This window comes from Anser anser (assembly GCF_964211835.1).
Source record: "Anser anser genome assembly, chromosome: 8".
NCBI lineage: Eukaryota > Metazoa > Chordata > Aves > Anseriformes > Anatidae > Anser > Anser anser.
In genome coordinates, this window is record NC_139728.1 from 880,119 (window position 1) to 902,573 (window position 22,455).

At 35.2% G+C, this 22,455-nt stretch overlaps 1 protein-coding gene across 4 annotated transcripts in view; it reads left to right on the forward strand.

Annotated features, from left to right (window-relative positions):
- Positions 1-22,455, forward strand: part of FNBP1L (formin binding protein 1 like) — a 53,447-nt gene that overhangs the window by 18,000 nt on the left and 12,992 nt on the right. For all 4 annotated transcript variants that reach the window (XM_083847469.1, XM_083847466.1, XM_083847467.1 and 1 more), the window contains exons 2-9: positions 4,919-5,034; positions 14,072-14,125; positions 15,689-15,836; positions 16,238-16,300; positions 17,902-18,006; positions 18,614-18,742; positions 20,795-20,941; positions 21,609-21,812. In XM_083847469.1, coding sequence (XP_083703595.1) covers positions 4,919-5,034; positions 14,072-14,125; positions 15,689-15,836; positions 16,238-16,300; positions 17,902-18,006; positions 18,614-18,742; positions 20,795-20,941; positions 21,609-21,812 — 966 coding nt within the window. The remainder of the gene's footprint in view (positions 1-4,918; positions 5,035-14,071; positions 14,126-15,688; positions 15,837-16,237; positions 16,301-17,901; positions 18,007-18,613; positions 18,743-20,794; positions 20,942-21,608; positions 21,813-22,455) is intronic.

Sequence of the window (22,455 nt, forward strand, 5' to 3'; positions counted from 1 at the left end):
GAAATTTGTCACTTTGTAATTTAACTTAAAATGCTTAACTATTTGAGTGTAGTTGGGGCTTTTTGTCTTCTGCCGTACTGTAGATGCAGGAAGGAAGAACATTATCATTTAACTTTATCCATAATTCCAGTTAATTTGGGAAACCCTAATGAGCTTAGATTCAGTAAACAGTATTAGATTGAGTTATATAATCAGCCCTATTTTGTCAGTTGGATTACTTTGGACTTGTGGTTTTGTAGATGAGTAAATGGTTGCTTTTCCTAAAGTGATATAAAATACAACATTTTATTTGCAAATGAACTGGACTTTTTTGATTCCATTTATTATTATTATTGTTATTTTTTTTTACCTGAACAAGACCTGCATCCTGCTGCTCCATGCTCTGAAACATTCTCTTCATTGAATCTCATTGGAATGTAGTATGTATTTCCTTACACAGGACTTGTGGAAGGGTTAAGAATTTAGAGAGTTGAATGTGGAATTCAGCTTTTAATCTCCCACTCACTTAATTGGAAGTTTAGACTAGTCAAGTGAGACAGCCTGGAGAACAAAGAACAGGGAAAGAACTAATCCTGTGCCAGTATTTCAAAACTGCAAATAAGGTCACTTGGGTAACTGCAGACTAAAACTGTGGTCAGATAAAATTATGGAAATACTGATGTACAAATTGAGTCAAGAGAATAAAATGATACAGGCATAAAGTCATTCATAATTTGGAATAAAATGTTTTATTATTTAAAAGTGATTGTAGATCTAAACATTATTAGTTGAGGTAGGTTGCTTAAACATAAGTTGATGTAGTTCTGTGTTTGAGATGATTCTTAAGGCTTTCAACTGAGTTGTCTGGAGATCATCAAAATGGAAGTCAGGGAAATTGGCAATAATCCACAATTGGATGTTGATCTGATAAACTAGAGCTTTTTGTAAGGGAACCATTTAGTAAAGCAGATTTTATCTTTTCTTTACAGAATTTAATACCACAGTCCTAGCTTTTAATGCAAGTATAACTGCTTTCCAAGTCAGTGAAAACTGGGAACATTAACTGTTTAAAAATCTCAGTCTGGCCTAACACATTTCATTTGAAAATCCTATGATGAACAGTGGCTGGACTAGCTACAGATAGTTTTTGGAAGAGGAAAGGTTTGGCATTTATGCTGCAGCATTCACTCAGTGTTTATCCCTCTGAAGAGATCCTCATTATCTTTTTCTTTTTATTGGCTTTTGATGTTTGTTTGGGGGAAAAAACAGGTGCCAATAAGAGGAGATCAGTTCTTAAGTTTAACTTGGGAAATGATGTTTTTATCTCCAGTGCAGATTTGACTCAGCTCGGCTACTTGCTTTGATGCTTCAGCTGCTGTTATTGAAAAGCTCCCTGGTATCTGCAACAACCTGATAAGTTTAGAACTGCATAACTGAAGTATGCGTAGTGTTAATCTATGGTTACATTAAATAATCTGGAAGTAAAATTTAGGGACATAACACTTCTTTTGGAATAGTTTATATTCACCTACTACAGCTTTTTGTGAAGTCTCAGATTTGTTTTGACAAAGCAGACTTTGAATTGCATTCCGGCTTTTGAGGGGGCAGTTTCTACTGAGGGCCACCATCCATTAGCTAACATTAATCAGTTTAATAATAGTCAGCTGCATTTAAATTATTATTATTATTATTATTTTTTTTTTTTTTTACAAAAATTGCCTGCTCAGCTGTTAAGGGTGGTGGAGAGTTACTGGACAAACAGCAATGTGTGTTTTGCTTTGGAATGTTGTAGAGAAAATTCTTTGCTATCAAAGTAGTAGACAACCAGATATCGTAGGATGTGGTTTTTTGTTTGTTTGTTTTTAATTGCCTTTTGCTGATCTTCAGTTAATGCAATTTTCACGTTTCTTACAAAGCAGCTGGCTGTATTAATACATTGATAGATCAATTTTGATAGTTCCAGGCAGATAGTCTGTTGCATCTGTTTGGTCCATTTTCTTCTCTGTATAGTATTGCCCAATTTTGGCTTTTTTTTTTTTCCATTCAAGATACTGCATAGCCTGGTTTGTTTCTCAGTGCATAATTTGGTTTCCTTTTTAGCAGCGTGAAAGATTTTCTGTTTGTGTTCTAGGATGAAAAGGATGCCTTTGGCTTGATTGAGACCCAGAGCCTCAAACGTGGGTGCTACGTGAGAGAAGTTGAAAGGATTAAATTTGTGACTCACATCTAGAAGCCTTTCTGAAAAGATCCATTTTTTTTCTTTCTGCTGATTCATTGATGCTACTTTTCTTTTTTGCTCATTTATCTCAGTGTCATTACTGAGCAGTGTAACATGATTTGTGTGACTCTGCAGACTTCTGTTCTTTGGTTTTGTGTTCAAGAATTGGAAGAATTGTAAAGCAGATGTATTATTCACTTAACATACATTTTATTTGTTAATTGAGAGCTCTGTTGTGCAGTATGTACATGATTATATAGAGAGAGTTTGAGACATCATCAGTACGTCCAATTTAATTGATTAATTATCAGTTTTTATATGGAAGTTTTTAATAGTGTTTTTATTTTGAACATAAATTGTTATCTATAAATAATCAATTTCTTTCTTTTTTTTTAAGGCATTCAGCTTTGGTCATTCATAAGCCAGTGTTCAAAAGATGCTTTTATACTTCCTGAAAGTATTATTTTTGTAGACACCATACTGTATGCTTCATTCTAAGATAGCATGTAATATAATTGCTGACAAAAAAAGGACAGCAAGCAAACTGACCTTGTGGAGCTGTCTCACTCTTTTGAAGAGCAAGAACATACTGCATGAGGGGAGAGTAATAGGTTTTCCGTTCCACTCTCATATTAGTAGCAAAGAGGAAATTTTGACTGGTAGAATCTTCTTTTGTTTGAGCAAAATATTTGGAAAGCCATCTTCTCTGATTGCACGTTCTGAAATGCAAGTAATTTAGCATTCCATAATGTTAATAAAACCTGAGTATCAAATCAGAGCTCCGTGGTCTAAAGCGCCTAAGTAGGACAGCAAAGGCTTTGTTCTGGTGTTCATTGAAGGAAATAACATTTTCTTAAATGGTTTTGGATGTTGGCTCCATGCCAACAGCACCTTTTTGAAATTTCTTTTGGATGTCAGGTTAATATAGTCAGAGTAATTACAAAATGAGTACAATATAAAAAAGGCCTTTTCAGAATGGTGTAATTTTATACGTACGTGTAACAGTGCTTCAAAACTAAAAGCACTGTGATAACCATCTCCCTCTTTTCACACACACAAACAAAGCATATGCAGCTCTTCTAAAAACAATAGCAGGAATGTGACCTTATTTGACAGAAAGCAATTATTGCTGAATTGTCCAGATGGGGTAAATTTGGCTGGTTTCCCAAATATTTTGAAATCTTGTCTTCAGTCCCGTTTCTGTCTCTTCCCTGTTAATGTGGTTCTTTGGTGAAACATCAGGGAGAGGTGGTTGGCTTTTTTTTGGTGGAGAGAGGATCCAGAGAGCACATGGCTAGCAGTGGAATAGGATGTCTGCTTGGTTGGCATGCCTCTGTGTTGACACCTTCAGTGCGCTAACAGCCGTGGTTAGCCTGTGGTGTGAAATGCTAAGAGCAGCGAGGCAAGACTTGAGAGGAACCTGAATCCCGTTATATTCCTCATGTTGTTAAAAGTCCATAGCTCTTTTTTTATTACTCCCATTGGTTGTATATAGGTGTGTAATCTTGATACCTATTTTAATGAATGTTTTCCTTTAGTCTTCAGCTATGCAGCATTTTGGTGTTCTTTGATTTAACTTCAGATCATCCTATTGCATTTTGAAATCGGACTTAAATTGGTAATACTGAAGGTTGACAATAATTCATTAGGTTCGGACATGTTACTGAATGAGCTTCTGATAAATACCCTTCATTCCAAACTTCCTTATGTAAATTAAGTCTTGCTTTTAAGAGCTTCTTTGGCTTTTTCCCCCACTGTTCTGTGGGGTTTTGTTTGTTTTTTAATTTGTGGGAAGTGTATTTGATTTCAGCTTATACCGAACACGCGAACTTTGATGTTGCAGTTGCTTGTATTTTTGGATTATTAAGTAACTGTTAAGAGAAAATTTACAGGAAATGCTTGAGCTGAAAATCCTCAATTTTTCCATTGGCAGAATTTTTAGGATCAATAGATGTTGATAAATACTGAATGAAGTGAAGGATTAGTTTTGGAGATGATTTAATTTATTAATAATCACACAACCATTTTTTTGGAAGTCTTGTTTATTTTTGGTTCTCCTGTTTGCTTTGTGCATTTGCTTTACCATAACTTCAATGGATAAGAGCAAGTTCGCTTTCTTTGGAATCTTTGCTAAAGCTGATGATGAACTTTGTGTATAGATTTATTTAATAAATGTTTTTCATATGCAGACTATACCCAACTTAGTCATGCAGCTGTAATTTGCATTATTTTTATTTCAGTGGGCAATCTTAAAAGTGGAATTACTTTTTCATGCCAAATGAAATTATTACTACTTGTGTTTTAAAATTGCCAAGTGCATCTCTTTTGTTGAACAGTCACTTCCCTTAGTTATCTAATACTAATCTCTAGTTATGTCTTTACCATCTTGGTGGAAAATATCCACTTTTTCGATAGGTGTATTTTTAGGGGGGAAAAAGGTGTGTTTGCTTTGTGAAAATGATCAAAGGCTGCACACAACTTAAATGAAGATATTTAGAGATGTTTTTATGGAAAGAGCTAGATCTGTGGCTGCCTGTACGGCTTACTGTTCCGGTACATGGCTGGTGTATGCACACATGTATGACTGATTTGTAACTTTAGTGACTTCTATCCAGGTAGAAAGCGTTCCCTCAAAGTACAACTCTTAAATTATATGTCATTTCTGGTATTGGTGTGATTTTTAACTAACTGTCAGTATTCTTGTTTCCTTTTGTTTTTAAGGATCAGTTCGATAACTTAGACAAGCATACGCAGTGGGGCATTGACTTCTTGGAGAAATATGCAAAATTTGTAAAAGAAAGGATAGAAATTGAGCAAAACTATGCAAAACAACTGAGGTAAGTTTTTATTATTATTGTTTGTTTGTTTTAAAAGGCTCTTAACAGTTACTTAAAATCACATGATGGGTAACTGTGTAATTTCATGATTAAAGACTATTTTTTCATTTACTGAGCAAATTAGATCATTAGTTCTTTTCATGACAGACAAGATTTTCTTTACCAGTCCAAAACAAAATTATCTTTGGGTGTGTGCTTGCTTGCTTGTTTGTTTTCCTCTCTATCCCTGCCTCTCCTCCTATCCACCCCTTAAATCTTTGAACTTAAAAGTCTTAAGACTCAAATTTTAAGATTAAAACCAAAACACTGATGTTTTTCTTCTATCTGCTTATTTGGTGCAAAGTGCATTATCCAAATCTACATTTTCTGTGTTCAACCAGCTTCAAGCCTCTGTAATTCAAGCCCCAGTAATTAATTTCTCATGTTGAATTGGCAAGAGCTTCACTACATTTTGTTTAGAAATCTGATTGAAATCACTGACAAGAACTTCAGAAAGCAGCAGTTCTTCGTGTCCTTAGAGCATGCCTTTGCCATAGCTAGTTATCCCTTTGGATATCCCCATAACCCAAACACCCTTTGTCTTATTTCTCTAGTTTATATTCTGTTGTTGCCAAGTGAAAGATCTAGGTCCAATATGAGTTTCCCCTCCTAGGGATAGGGGATCGAAAAGAAGAGTAGTTGCAATGAAATGGCATAGGAACCAACTTTCAGAATTAAGTGGGATTGAGTTTTACCAAAAAGCACACACTGCTTGAAGAACAAGGTTTAAAATAGGATATTCCTGTGAAATTGGTTTTAACTGTTAACCTTGCATTCCTCTGGGGACTCAGTTGAAGCTGCTGCCAAGTCCTTGTCAGACTAAAACTGGTAACAGCTTCTCTTCCGTGGTGTCTTCCATCATCTTGTCATTGGCAAACAATATCATCACCAGATACAGAGTTGAGGAATCCATCCTCATAAACACAGTAAAGAGGTTTATAGCTGAGGGGGGTGGGTGTTGTCTAGGCTGCTCTTTTACCTTTCCTGTTTGATTTCTTTTGATCCAGTCATGTATAGTCACCTAACTTAATATCCTGTTACTTTACTGAAGGAAATTTGTTCTCAAAAGGAAGGAAATAAATACCACTTTTCCAAAACTGACATAGAAGAACTTCAGGAGCTAAAGGGAAGTTTGAAGCACGCAGAGCCCCAGTTCACAACCCAGTTTTGATTTCAGTTGTTTGTTAAAAAATGGGATTGTGCTTAATTTGCATGGGTCTATTATATGCTTTCCTTAAATAGTATGAAGAAATGCCATTTTGCTTAATTACATTTAAAGGTTAATTTCTGACAGCTAGCAAGATGACATTAGTACTCCAGGATTTAATTAAAAATGGGAAATCATTTCTGTGTAGCATTTTATTCTTTTGGGTAAAACTATTGATTTTTCTCAAAGCATCTTTCAAAAACAAGAGTTATGTCAAGTACCCCTTCTGTCAGATGACTGGGCTGACTGCGTATGTGCAGTAAGTATGGCAGTTTCGGGAAGCACTGGCCTTGCTGCACACTTGTACAGTGCATGCATGCACTTCTTGCCTGCTGCCAGCGAGGGTCTGGACAGCACACACACACGAGGGTGACTGATTTTCTGCCAGCAGACCAGTTTATGAATCCACTGTTAGATATTCTTGCCTGGGTATTCCCTGGGGGAGAACTGATTGTTAGTAGTGCACTGTCTTGTGATATCACCTTGATTTCAACCATCATTTGTCTTGTGATATCACCTTGATTTCAACCATCATTTCTATTTAGGACACTTACTGGTGTTAACCATGTAAAAGGGAAGTGTCATGAGGCCCCGTGGGAGACTGAGATATGTGAAGTTTTCATTGCTAGCAAAGTTAGCCATTCTGTAGCTTACCCCTAAGAAGCTGAGAGAGAAGATAATTGGGGATAGACTGTAGTTCTGGTAAATTTTAATGCTAGGAGCATATGACCTGTAGGTTGGATACTAATATCTCTAATAGCAGTTTTTTGTTTATCATTTTTTCCCTCTTGTAATGAAACACAACCTGGCAATTACAGTGTTGAGAATCTCTTACTAAAGAACTTTGATATTTATTTTGCCTTTATTTAGCAGATGTATAAACTATACAGAAAATGGTCACCTCATGGTAGTTTGTTGGCTGTATTAGTATTTGGCTGGGAGACAGAAAAAACAAGTTTAATGAGGGATGTAATGCTAGCAATGTATGATGGCGGGTTTGTTTGTTTTCTGGTAGTCCATATGGCCTACCACCTCATCGGTGGTGGGCCACCAACATCTTGTTGAAGTGGATCTTATTTTATAGCCTTAAATCCAAGGATGTAAACGTGAATTAATTTTTCATAACAGTTTTCACAAACTAGAGTGCATGTCCTGGCAGAAATTCATGTTCACTTAGTGCATACCCTTGCATTTTGTTAAAATATTTTTTTGGTATACAGTCACAACTTAGTGATGACATGTTCCCAGTTGGCAACAGCTGTTCCAAATCTTCTAGGAGATGGCAAGCAAGTGATGCACATGTAGTATATGAAGAGCTGTTTGAATGAACTCACCATGTTGTTACTGAAACTGATTGAGGTTGATGGTTGCTGAGTAATTCCAGAAATTACTTGTGAGAATTCTGTCCAAATGTTTTGCCTAAATTACAAGTTATTGTTGTTATTCTTTGATATGCAGTTGTTGATGCTCAGAAGTGTAAGAAGAACTGGCACAATTCAGGAAACCTTGAATGTCTACAGAAAAGAAAAACTGTCTGTAAAGATTGTCCTGTCTTTGCAATATACTTTGTTCTGAAAAAAATCAACCTTAATTTATTTTATTTGAGCTAACTTAAAGAAAAAAAAACACCTTAAGCTTTGCGTAGCTTAGGTCTCAACCAACATATTATGGTGCCCTAAGGAAAGTGAGGTTTATTATAGGTTGTTAATCAGTTACAGAGATGTGAACAAGGACAAACATACTGCAATATGCATTGCTGCATATTCATAGATTTCATTTTGATTACACAACTGCTTAATTTGTTCTTATTTTATAAGTGGGAAAAAAAAACAACACTAGATTGAGTATGTAACAAATAACTGAGCACGTAGCTGAATTTTGTAATTGCATTCTCAGATGCTGCTTTTGATTAGTATTATTGCTTTAAAAGGGGTGAGGTGAAGTTCTACTTTGTTTACTACCATGTCACCACATGCAAAATAATTCAGGAGGTTTCTTCCTTTTTTTTTTTTTAACTGTCTGAAGCATTCCAACACTTGGGAAGATGGAATTCCACTTTCCTTAATGCTAGGTGGTAATAGAAGTCACACCCATAGTTACAGATGAAGCTACTGTGCAGAATAAGATTTCTGAATTTGATCAGCTTCTCTTTTTTGCAAATTTAAAGAAAAAAAATGTGATTATTCTTGAACTAGTTGTTTCTCTTTAAAACTCAACATTGTAATCTTAAGAGATTTCTAGTTGATCTGAGCAAATGCATTTTTCATGGTTTTTATTTCCTTCTGCATGCCATTAAATGTCTTTTTTTCTAAATAAGATAGTAATATATGTGTATGCTTAGTCAAATTGAGACTTAATTACCAAATTTTTATATGCAGAATCTTGGAAACGTTATTTAAAGTCTATATACGCTCAAATGTGAAGTTGTATTCAGTTCTCAGATACCTTTTTCTTTGGCTGGAGCTGGGGCTGTTTATGATTTTCTAAATACAGTCATGGCAGGCTTTTTATAGTGGTATTTCTGCAAGTCAAAACATGAATTCTTAATGGTTACAAGGCTTTGTAAACCCAAATTCCATCTTACAATTTTTTAAGGCTCATGCATTCAGTTAAAGGCTTTTTCCGATATGGTGCTATTACTAAATACAGTAGTACATTTTCATTGTTTTCACCAACTCTGTATGTTGATATGCAGTCACAGAACACTATTGAAATGATTGCTTCACATATAAATATTAAATGCCTTTAATTTCTTACTGCATTTTAAAATTAATTTCTGAAAGCAGACTTCACTTTACTCCCAGTCTCCTGTAATATGATGTAGGGACTGGAGAAGTTTAATATAAACAGATGTCACAGTGCTTGAGCATTTACTTTGACATAAATTCTTCCATATTGATGCTGCTGCTCCCATTCTTTACATTGTGTTGGATGACTGAATAAAATTTATTTATGAATTTTTGTATAAATGTCTGTACAAATGTAGATATTTTATGTACATGGCTATAAATAATCTAAATGTATTAAGTAGGGTGGCATTTGAAACTTGTGGCTACATGACTAAGGTAGTTTTTCTCCTAAAAATTAATAATAAAGTTCAGCTGATTTCTCACTGGTATTTAACCAGAGACCAATTTATACTGAGGAGAGAGTTTGATAAAATTACAGGGTCATCACAGCTGAGTGTTATTAGGCCTGTATGAAATCTGCTTCCAGATGTGTGTAAGTCAGAGTGTGGTAGAAGACTAGATTGTATTTCCAGAGAATATTAACCTGTCATCACTCTACACTTCTCTAAAGAAATATACAGCAATTTATCCAGTAAATTTGGTTCAGTTCTGATAGTCTGCAGCTACTTCTTCAATTTTCTTTAAACCTGACAGTACCGTTACTCGGATCTGTTACTTGCATTTTTTGCTTTTCTTTCCTTGAAATAAAAAGAGAAATTGAGGGAAAATGGAGATTCTGCATTTACTTTTAATTTAATTGCCAGATGCCTATAATGCTGATTTGGCCCAGTGTATTTGTGAGTTCATTCACTTGTCTTTGGAGTAGATTGTTAAATGTGGCAGTCCAAGACTGCTACGGCCATCTTCTTGAAGGACTTAGGCTCAGAGAAAGCTAGCTCATAGTATTGTTTCAGAGACATTCGTCATCTCTAGCACGTCTACCAAAATTGCTAGGTTATGTTATCTGCTAAGACAATTAATATATCAGACTGGCTCATGGTCATTTTTGATCACAGCTCAATTTAGTGGGATTTATGCTGCTGATGAAGGAACAAAGTTTTTCATATTCCATTGGTAGGTTTTCATTTTGTCTCCTTCCAGTTATAGTATGAAGTAAACTCTCCCTAAAAGTACAGGAGAACTTAGCAGAGTGGCAAGAGTTACTTGATAAAGTAAGCACTTAATTATTTTCATATTTTTTACGTTTAAGCTCTTTAATTTCTCAACCAATACATACATACGCATGTATGTATATTATTCTGTGTATTTTACATGTGCATATACGCATACATCTATATACATACAAACACGCACATAAAACTCAATATGCGCTGTTGGGGGCCAGTACAAATCTGACTGGGAGTGGGGGTAAGTTGTTCATAGTTTCTCCTGCTCCAATTAGGGATTGGGAGGGGCTGCTGTTAATTGCCATTGAAGCATTGTCAGGCCTGCTCTTCTAATAAGGATGTATTTAAATGAGTCTTCCAGTCTGAGACAGGAATGCTCTTTGGAAATGAACCAAGTGACTTGTATCCATTTGTGGTCGTGTTCACTTCTCGAGGAGTCTGAAAGTATGCAAACTAGATTTCTTTGCAGGGAAACTGAATTGTGGGAAGTGCGCCTATTCTGTAAATGATGGTGGGTGTTTAGCTCGTGGAAATGGCTAGAACTGGTCTGAACTAAAACCTCCAGAAATTCATGTAGTGCAAACACTGAGTCCTTAGCACTATTGCTGTGTTTTAAATGTCTACTTAAAGATCTAAACCACTCTAATTGCTGCTGTACACATATGATAAGGTTGCCAGGTTTGGGAAAAACTAGTCTAGAGCCATACTTGGGGTCCTGAGAATTAGACCTATGTTTAGATAAAAATGTTAAAGATTGTTATGTCCACTTTAAAGTGTCAGTTGGCTCCTCTTTGAAATAAAACTTGACTCTTCGGATCCACCTTCATCCTTAACTTCTAGTCAACCTGTGTTTTTCAAAGATTTAAATTTAATTTCTCTGGTATCTTTCTAACTGTTGGTATTCACTTTTAAAAAGCTTTTATGCTTCACTATTCACATGAACACTTGCTTTTTCTTTTAGCTATAAACTCTGTGTTTGCTTGTTAGTTCATATTTATTTATTAACTTTGATTGTTGTACTTTGTACTGTTTATTGAACCTTGAAGTACTTCTCTCCTGCCACTTTAAACTGTATGTGTGGTGGTTTTTTCTTTTTTTTTTTTAAAGTGGTTTCTTTTCTCTCTTGTAACACCCCTGAAAATCTTCCCTTGAAAAGGCTTTTCCATGGTTGCTAAGCTACAGCATTGTATGCCTGGTATGCATTTCACCTTCTGAATAATAATAAGGTGAATTTCAGGAGTTTCCCAGTAATTAATAAGCACTGAGTAGCAAAGCAGAAGTGTAAGGGAAAACGAAACATGGGAAAGTTACTTAGCTAAGAAGATTATTAAATCCTTTTTTTTTCCCCTTTTGAGTTTATGAATTTTGAAATCCAAATGTCTCCTTTTAATCCCTACTGAGTTGAATTTTACAATGGGCAGTGGATTTTGGTGACGGTGAAGAGTGATTTTTGTTTAGACTTCAGTGAGAAAGTCCTCATACAGTTTGCAGATACCTTTTAAGAAGTCAGTGTTTATTCTCTTTCTTAGAGTGCCAATGGATGTGAAAAGGGTGTGATGATCTTACAGTTGTTCTTTCTGGTTGTAGTGTCTGAGCGTATGGAAAGAGACAAAAGATATAAGCTTGCTGTTTCCACACTGACTTCCTTCTCTTATTTTGGTATATGCTTAATGATTGAACATGATCTCACTGCTTGGACCCAGCTACCTTATAGATAACACATGATTTCCAAATAAAGAGATTGGGGAAATTGCAGAAGGATTTTTTAGATGGAAGCAGGGCTAGTACCTGTGCTTTCTTGATGAGATGGTTAGTAGTTTGTAACAACCAAAGTCACAGGCAGCCAGTGGGAATGGGATACAAAACATACATGCAGGATTTTGTTTCATAGACTCTTCTGTAGTGTGGAGGGTACAGTTTGCTTTTACTGTCCAGTTCTTGGCTGTTTCTGAGGAAAGTATTTTGAACTAGATTAGATTAGTAGCAGATGTGGGCTACTAATTAAGAATTAGTCTAAGAAGTCAAAGGCCGGTTGTCTCAATTATTACTGGACAGATGGAAGAATTATGTTCAGAGGGCAATTAAAAGACAACCGTTAAAGCAGCTCTGAAGGCTGACATTTTGTGCTTAATTTCTTCTTTGGGTAGGCGTGTAAAACAGTTTAATTACAAAATATTGTCCCTTTACACAAAACAAAAGTTTGAACGAAGTGTTACTTCATACCAGTTAAAAACCAGAACCATTCTTTGCATAATTCAGGTTCCTTTCTCAAGAACACACTGAGAATTCTGCCCTGACAAGCTCAAGGCAAACATTTTGCTTCTTGAATGAAATGTTTAAATTGCGGGCAATTCTTTTTATTTATCTATTTTTTGGAAGGTCTGGTTTTTTTTTTTTTTTTAGAGATGTATGGAAAAATTGTCAGCATTCTGTTGCTTCTGTTTATGGGTTGTAAAGCAAATAGTTGACATTCCTTACTATATGCTGAGATGTTAAATCCTACTTAAAAATATTACTTGGATAGTTTAAAAGAGAGATATCCATAATGGACAATGTGTGCCACAGTTTAAACTGAAGTGATGTGATGAAGTGGTTCTTATGTTTGGAAAATACGAGAAATTTTGTGAGGGTATGGGCATTAGTCTTTCAGTGCTGGTCTGTTTAATTTGAGTAGTAAATCTCTTTTTAAATAGCATTTGCCACTTTTAAAACTACACAGCAACTAAAATGCTTTGTGATTCATTATTGCTGGCAAAATAACACTGTCTTAGGGAAAGGAGAACTGTAGTACAGTTATAACTCCCTTTTCTTTTGTCTCCTGGAAAAAATGACAATCTTCAAAAAAGCTTGCATAGTAACAGAAGAAAAAAGCAAAAAAAAATTCAACATACAGTTGATTGTCCAACTACTACAAATATGAGCAAAATTATGGATTTTTTTTCAAGACTGACAATGTGTGTCTTCTTGGATTTCAAGAATTTTAAAAGACTATTGCTGTGAAAAAAGCAATATTGTAAGTCAGGACAGAATGCTGTGCAGCAAAAAGCATGTCCATAGAAGTTTAAAGCAAAGGTTGGCTCACAGAAAGATTAGAATTTGAAAAAAATGGTGCACATTTTCTCCCATCCATCATGCCTGTAGAACTGTGTGGCTTAATTCCACTTCCATCACAGGACTTGGGATGATGTTTGCAGCAGTATTTTGCAACTGCAAATACTTTGTGGTGTAAGCAGTGTATGCCTGTATTGTTGATGTTCTAAGGTAGAGTAGATGTGGTTCGTATGTTTCTTAAGGTGCTGTTTTTGCATTGTATGATGAGCAGAATAATTCACGTTAGTGTTCTTGAAAATAAATTTGGGCTGTGATGTGGTGCAAAGTGCTGGGTCCGTGGATCCTCTTCTAGAGATTTCCTTGGTTTACCAAAACCTGGTGTTCACAGCAGCGGTGGTGAGGCAAAATGTAACCTCTTTTCTTAAATTAGATGTTGCCCCCTGCGTTCTGGAAACATATGTATGGAATATTTGAAGGTATTGTGGTAAAACCATTGATCTGAATGTACACTCAAAGCTTAATTCAGGCATGGAGTTTTGTGTTCATGGGTATAGCATACAGTGTGCAATATGTATATGTTATATACACACTGACCATACGTTAGGTTTTTCTTTCTTATTTGTAGCTTATTTTACATGTATGAAAAGGCTGTTAAATAAAGAACGCTTTTTTCTGTCTAGTCACTGTGGAATAGAGGTTTTAAAGTGCTTATGAATACATTGTTCTAGCTCAAAGTGACTTAGGACTTTGTTATATTAGGGACCCTTACAAGATTACAAAGGGAAGTCATTGTAATTAAATTACTTGTTTGTGCAGTTTACTATATGTATGCCTTCTCAAAAGACACTCTAAAGTAGTGTACTCTTTTTTTTCTTCCCTAATAGAAATCTGGTTAAGAAGTACTGTCCTAAACGTTCATCCAAAGATGAGGAACCCAGGTAAAAATGTGCATTTCAAGTTCTATGTATAAGAAATAAGGACTGAAATATACTCTGTTTACTTGTCTCTTTATGGATTTTTATTTCTTTTGTTTAAGGAAAAATAGTGAACTGGCTAAGACAACAAAAGAATTCTGCTTGGCTTTTCACACTTATGTTGTAATCCTTAATCATGAAGCATAACTTTTGTTTCATTAGTATTTTAAAGTAGTAAACATGGCAGGCTGTACTTGTTCTGTTCCAAATTAGTCTTCAGCAAGCTGAAAGTTTGAAAGCAGAAGTTTAGTATGCTCTGTACATACTAATGTTTGTTGTTGTTATTGTTTTTGTTTTTGCTTTTTAATAGAAGAGCAACGATTACCCTTAGGCTGTGGTTTTTGCTTAGTGCAGTAGACTTTTCTTCAGTGTATTTGTATTGCCGTACGAATATAGCTATTCAGGTTTGAGACTCGAGTATAAACAAAACTCTTATTTTTGGCAAGGAGAGCTTAGGCCTCTTAAGCTGCTGACTTGCTTTGACTCCAGAGACAAAATAAGTTTGTACGATAAATAATTATAAAGTTGTTTAGCATAAATTGCTCCTCTACAGTTACACAAAGAGAGGTGCTTGTTTTGCTGTCCATATCCATTACCATTTTTTAATTTAGAAAAGCACAATACTTTTTTCCTTTAGGGATAAACACTTATGAATGAAAGAATGTGGGCTAAGTTTCAGGTTGTGACCAGAGCACATGCTGTGCACAGTGTGCCTGGGAATCTATGCTAGGATTTCCTCTAGCTCTTCTGACTCTATTTAAAGATCCTGGGCCACAGGGAACGGGATTTCTAGTACTAGGATGGCGTATAAATTCCACAATGCCAAGCCTGTGGAGATGGCAGTATTCCACAGTTAAAGAGAGAAAGACGTATATTTTAATGTGGTGCCTGTTTTTTTTTTTCTTTCTTTCTTTCTTTCTTCCCTTCCACATACACTTTCTACCCTTCGCCCCTCCTATTCCCCCCTTTTCAGTGCCAGCCATAGTGGCACCTTACTTCCAGCCAAGAGGTGGGCAGGCAAACAGGCAGCTGTCTCCAGAGCTGATAGCAAACTTGTTCTGTAGATCATCCATCGGGATGCATATGAGTGGTATGATTGGCATGGTCCAACCTCAAGACTACCAAGCACATCATCTCTGCAACAAGTTCAGCCTCCAGGCCTAGGGATGTATATATCTGTTCCCAGGCTCAGGCCTCTCAGTTGGCAGCTTAGGAGATACCACTATACTACAGGGCTTTCCAGGTAGTATTCTTCTTTCTTTTCTATCCACAAAAATCCATGTTCTTATAAAATGTATTTGAAGAGACATTGCAACATATAGTACGTGCTAGGCTCAATGTAGGCTTTCCCAATATTCATTTCTGTTGTAATTCAATCAGTATTAAAATAAGGTTTCTTGTAAAATGTATCTGATTTTTTCTTCAATTTAATCAGGAACAAAGACTGTGTTAAAGGAAATTATTAAAAAACCAAGCACTATCTCACTTTTTGCATATGTCTATTTGTGTGTATGTGCTTTCTGTCAGGTTTACTTCGTGTATTGCCTTTTTTAACATCCTTAACGAGCTGAATGACTATGCAGGACAACGTGAAGTAGTTGCAGAAGAAATGGGACACAGAGTCTATGGAGAATTGATGAGATACTCTCATGATCTAAAAACTGAGAGAAAAATGGTAATTTCTATATTTTGATTTTATAATAGGATATCAAAATGGATGTCTTTGAATAGTTTGTTTACCCAGTTTCATGAACTCAGCAATAAATAGGCTTTGTAATATGCATAATTAAAGTTATTCATGTATTTCTATGTACTGGTTTACTACAGTTATTAAAACCTAAGAATTGATATCTTGGGAGACAGTGCTTACTGGTAGCTTTTTTGCCAAAGTGAATTTCATATGTGGTACTGTTCTTGCATCATTAATAATAATGTCTTCCAAAGAATACTGGTAGCTACTGGAGATGTGTATCGTAGTGTGTCAACTAGAGCACAAACTAGATAATGGTAATAGTAATAAAAAAGAATATATAAATATATATATATGTAAATCAAACTTATTTTTGGTGTTTTTAGCATCTTCAGGAAGGGCGAAAGGCTCAACAATATCTGGACATGTGCTGGAAACAGATGGATAATGTGAGTTTGGAGGGGGGGATCTATCGCATTAATAATACACAATTTGTAAATGGAACTGATGTCAGTTCCCTTGCTTAGACTTTAAAGTTTAGTTATTTTATTGAATGGCCAAATCAGTCTTAGTAACACCCAAAATAAATTCCAAAGTGTTTGTAGTTCACTGCTTACAAAAATTCTTTTGCAAACAGCTATTTAGCGTGTGTATGTGAAGACTTAGTATTTATTCAGCGCAAAGGAATTAGGTTTTAAAACGGGTACAGACTTCATTGGTTGCTTCTTAGTGGGCTCCTGTTCAGTTAGAGCGTAATTAGTAGTGACAATTTATTTCCATGAAGGTGAAATCTTAAGTATTTGACTTGCATTTGAGGGCTTGTTATATGAGGTCTATTCAAGAATACCACTGTAAGCCATGATCCTTTCAGGAGTTACAGTTATATTTTCACAGAGAAATGCAGAAAGGAAATTTCTCTAGAACAGTTTACAGGCAGTGGTTTTAATGATTAGAAAATATAAGTATATAAAATATAAGTATACAAGTATGTTCACGATGCATTCTGATATTCTGCTGTTTCTGTGTCTTTGAGATTTATTGTCTTTGATCCAGATTATTGTGAAGCAAAACTGGAAAGGTGAATTTCTGTTTTGTTGTTGTGGACTCAGATAAGCAATGTCTTGCGTCAGTGTCATGTCAGAGAGTTTTAATTCATGCTCAGATGATCAGAATAGAAGCAGGTGTGGTACTTGAAGATGCTGTTATCTTTCATCCAGATAATTCCCAGAGTTCAGCTCAGTCAATCAGTTGTGTTCTGCGCATGGTATTTACTTGAGTGCAAGGCGACTCTGAAATTCATACAACCTTTAAAAGGGCACATTAACGTCAATTGCCTGACTTTGCTCTGAAGCAGGAGTGCAGTGCTCACACCATCTCTATTGCCTATTTGTCTCTAGAGATACTAACATCTTGAGCTGCAACAGTTTTCCTACAGCAGCTATCTGGACAACAGCCAGATTTATTGAACATCAGGTATATCGAGTACTGTTGTCTATGCTGCTTACACATACGCCAGTTGATATGAATACTGATGATAATGGATGAATATGCTAAGATCTCATAATAGAGATAAATCCTTCTGATTACCTTCAAAATAATTTAGTTGAATTTATTGAATTAAAATTGAGTGTTGAAGATGTTAACTTTAAATTTTACAAATATAATTCAGGATTTTAGTTTTTTGCCCACCCTCCAACTTTCATTTAGGTTATTGAAGTCAGGTTAAACAGTGAACTTGTCTGTTTTCTAATTTGCTGATGTTGTTTGTAATGGGTTATTTTGTATTTTGATTTTCTGATATTTTATAGCATAATTACAGTTGTTTTCCTGCTGCTACTTAAAGGAAACAAGTTGTATATAAAAACCAGTTGAATATATTTGATACTTGTTGCATGCCCCTATGAGAACAGTGTATTTACTTAAATAAAAGTACTTAGAGAATTTAAGGTCTTCATTTAAAGGGAAGCTTTGATACCTAGAATTCAAAGTTGCTATACAAAACCAAAATGGGGTAGTGGCTGTAGAAGCAGTAAGTTTGTGGTTTTTTTAGAGCAAAAAGAAATTTGAGAGAGAATGCAGAGAGGCAGAGAAGGCGCAGCAAAGCTATGAAAGACTGGACAATGACACTAACGCGACAAAGGCTGATGTTGAAAAGGTAAGAGCAGTGCCGTGGGGCTTTTTGTGTGTTTTGTTGTTGTTGTGTGTTTTGTTTTGTTTTTGCTTTTACTGTCCCTTTTCTGTAAGCATATTTTTATTTGTATGATTATCGTCAGTATTGGAACAACATTTTTTGTATAAAATTATGTATAAAATACGCTTTCCTATTACATGGAAAATCAAAGGTACAGTAAAATGTAAGAGTGCAGAGAGAGTATGCTTCATTATTCTCAAGATGATGCTGAGTCAGTTATCGTCTTTCTTCAATAGGCAGGCTTAGTGGGGTTTGGTATTTTGTGGTATATAGTAGTATGTAGTCTAGTTCTGTCACTTCTGTGTTTTTGGATATGTATTTAAGCAATGTGCCTAAAATGACCATTTCTCTCTCTGTATGTAACAAGATGTAAGCTGTCAGTATAAATTAAGGGTCACATTCTTTCTATTTCAATTATAAGGGCATAACTTTCAATGATGATTTTGATTAGTGTTTTTACATAGTTGGTGGTAATTTAAATTATAATAATGCTATAATGCTATAACATAATAATGCTAAATATCATTGAAAAGCACAAGACATGTTTGAACTGATAACACTTTCCTACTAGGCTAAACAACAGTTAAACCTGCGCACACACATGGCTGATGAAAACAAAAATGAATATGCTGCACAACTACAGAATTTTAATGGGGAACAACACAAACACTACTACATTGTCATTCCTCAGATTTATAAGGTAAAAAGTAAGAAAGTATGACTGGTGTTGTTTAAAGGGGGAATTAGATTTTAAATGTCTCTCTCTTTCTTTTTTTTTTTTTTTTAGTATTATAGTAGATAATTTTATCAGGAAATTAACATAATCTCATGCAGTCTGCATTTTCTCACAAGACTTGCTGGTTTCAGTAATTATGCTTAGACTTGCAATGAAAATACTCTTGAGTTTTTTATTAAAGTTTTATATTTTAGAGATGTGAAATATTACTGAAGAGGTACAGTAAAATAAAAATCTGCGACATGAAAGCAAATGTTTAAAACAATCATTCTAGTATGGTTTGATAACTAGTTCTCTCTTTTTTTAAAATGCATTGATCTCAGTAGAGTTGTAGAAAAGCACACGGCTATTGGTGACTTTGTGGTTTAATCTATCTCATATATCAGGTATATACTGGGTAGATTTGGAGGCAGAATTGCTCCCTCCTCTCCCAAGCAGTCATTGCTTTATCAGTATTAGTAGCAATCCACAAAACTCTCTAAAATAATGAAAAAGTAAAAAAGTAAAAAGTCAGTACTTTGAATCTGGAAAAGGACTATTTCTAGGTGCTTTGTATAACTATTAAATTTTGTTTGATGCTTTCAAAAACAGAGGCTTTAGTTTAAAGTAAAATAGTTGGGGGCCATCAGCTGAGGGAGCATTCAGACACCTAGTGGTATGTATGTTCAGCCACGTGGGAGATTACTATGGCTGTCAAAACTGATTCTGAGACATGGAGTTAGGAAACGAAAGTAAAAACGCTGACTTTGTTTGAAGATGTATCAATTTAAGAATGCTTCGTATTTTCTTGGCTGATTAAAGAATTTGTTAATATTTTAACTGGTAAGCAGCACTTCAGCAGATCTGTCATTAGCAAACTGAGGGAGTAATTGCAGTTAAGTCCTGGGAGAAACAGCTTGGTCGACCTTGTAGCTTGCATAAGTGTTTTTGTTTATTGCCTTATTTCTAGGGTTAAAATCCATTATCATTGCGAGATGTATGTTTTCTGAAATCTCCAGTAAAAGCATGAAGTCCCAGTCCTATTTTTTCTTGGGACTACACTTTTTTATTACTTCCTCGAGGGTGTTGGCTATACATTATATGAGAAAGCATGGGGAGAGGAGTGTAGCAGGGCTAGGCTCTTGCTGTGTTTCAAAGAGATGAAATCAGATGCTGTTTGAGATACCTGCCTTTGCTAGTGTAGATACAGGAAAGGTCAAGCTTCTTATCCCATTTTTGGTAACTGGTTGAGGTATGTAATACTGCTTTTTGTTTTCTTCTGTTTGTTTTCTTTTCTACCTTCATTGAGCTGAAAGATTCAGGGCTATTATCTTCATAGGATTTCTCTTTAATTTGTTCTTTCTGTTATGTTTATGTTCCAGTAAGTAGACTTTAATTACAAACTTAAATCGTGTGTACCATTACTTGTGTAATGGTAATCTTTTATTTTCTCACACACTTGTAAAGGAAATGGTTTGTATTTGAAATCAGAGAACATCTAAATGCATATAAGTGTAATATTTCTAACCTTTCCTATTTTTTGTTAATCATAGGTATTTATTGGAGAGGATAAAAGTAAAAGCAAAGTTAAAGAAGATGAGATTTCAGGTGGATATACCTATCACCAGAGAAATTATTTCGAAGTGGAAGGAGAGAGTGAGGAGATGTAGAAACTAGTAGAATTTTTTCATTATAGTTTCCATTTTTGCATGAAACAAATATTTTTAACAAGTAGGTGGTTGTAGGCATTATACACAGGCTTTAAAAAAGAATAGAGTCCAGTCCTTCACACCATTTAATAAATAAAAGAGTATTGACTCATTGTAATCACTGTTCTGTGCATCTTAAGTCTATGTCTGAAAGGACTTAATTTTTTTAAACTTAATTAGCTTCTGTTTTGTTAGGGAAATAAAAACACTGGGAAAGCACAGAAATTCTGTACTACACTGTGATGACCGCAGTAACTGCAAACATCAGGATCAGGAAAAAATCCATAAATAAAAACTTCAATAAAATAATCCTTCTTTGTGCTTGCAGCAACTTCAAGAAATGGATGAAAGAAGGACCATCAAACTCAGTGAATGTTACAGGGGCTTTGCTGACTCTGAGCGCAAGGTTATTCCGATCATCTCTAAATGCTTAGAAGGGATGATCCTTGCAGCAAAATCAGTTGATGAACATAGGGTGAGTAGAATTGAGCTTCTTATTAAATGCACATGAGTAAAGGAACTGATACAGACGCTGTGGAGAGTGTTAAAAGTGTCGTGACATCACTGTCATCATTTAGTCTAAATGGTAGCTTCCACCACTGCTGGTGTCTGTTTTCATGTTTTATTTCTTTCCTTTGATCTGAAGATCTTTAACCATGTTGTGTATGATTTTGGACACATTGCATTGGGTATCCTGAAACATCCCAGAATACCAGCATGGTTGGTATCTTCTCTGGTATGCATTAAATCATACAAAAGGGTGTTCAGTTAACACCCCATTAGATCTTACTGTATCTAGTTTCTGAGTGTTACCTTAATTTCAGTGCTAATGTTGAAGGATTAGAAGATGTAGTAGTAGCTTGGGCCTAAACCATGTTCTGTTTTAAATCTGTGAGAACCAGGAAGGACTACTTGCTGGGTTCTGAATAGCAGGGTTTACTTTGATTTACACTGTTGGTAACACTACTGAGAAAAAAGAATATATGCTGTCTTAAATTGATCTATGCACAAGCGTGCATTTTGTGTTCTGTTTCCCACCTGTGCATCTTCGTGCTTAAAGGGAAAATTTGTCTCCATGTTTCCTTCTCTCTTGATGGCTTTGCTTGTTTTTCTTTTTAAACTCATTAATGTCCCATGTTTAGGACTCCCAGCTAGTGATAGACTGCTTCAAATCTGGTTTTGAACCTCCTGGAGATTTTCCATTTGAAGATTACAGTCAGAATATTTACAGAACTATCTCTGATGGAACCATCAGTACACCAAAGCAGGAAGGAATGAGAATTGATTCAAAAACTACAGTGGGCAAGTCTAAAGGAAAGCTGTGGCTGTTTGGAAAGAAGCCAAAGGTAACAATTTTGAAATTACTATTTGGAAAATTAAAATGTAAAGATTCAGAGTACCTGGAAGCAGCAATTACTTATTTTAATATAACTTTCCCCTTGCCCTCCACTGTCTTTTTGAAGATGTACAAAGAGATCTGAAGGTTTGAGTAAGGTTGGATATTTATCATATTAAAAATGGGGGAAGTTTTGCAATTTTTCTTTTAGTCATTTCTGTCCTGGAATGTTTTTTATTAGGTATTTGATATTCTGCATGGGTTTAAATAGTGTAAATAAAAGTAGCTTCCAATTTCTGTTATTTCTAAGTGGCCATAAAGACTTTTTGCAATTGCATAGAAAAGGTGTTGATTTTGAATGTCAAAATAAACAAAAAAGGTCACGAGGGAGAGGTATGGTTTGAAAGCAGGCAGACTTCAGATCTCTTTAATATTACAACAAGCAACCCACTTTTAACTGGCACGTTTTATATATGCTTTTATAGAGGAATATTATATAGATTTTTATTAAACTTGCTAGCTTTGAAAACATTTAAGTTTGTCTGAAAAAATTAAAACTTACAATACCTTACTGATAAGACATACTGTTGAAGCTCCATACATGTAAATAACCCCGAAGGAATAGTACTAAGAAATAGGTAAAAATATTCCTA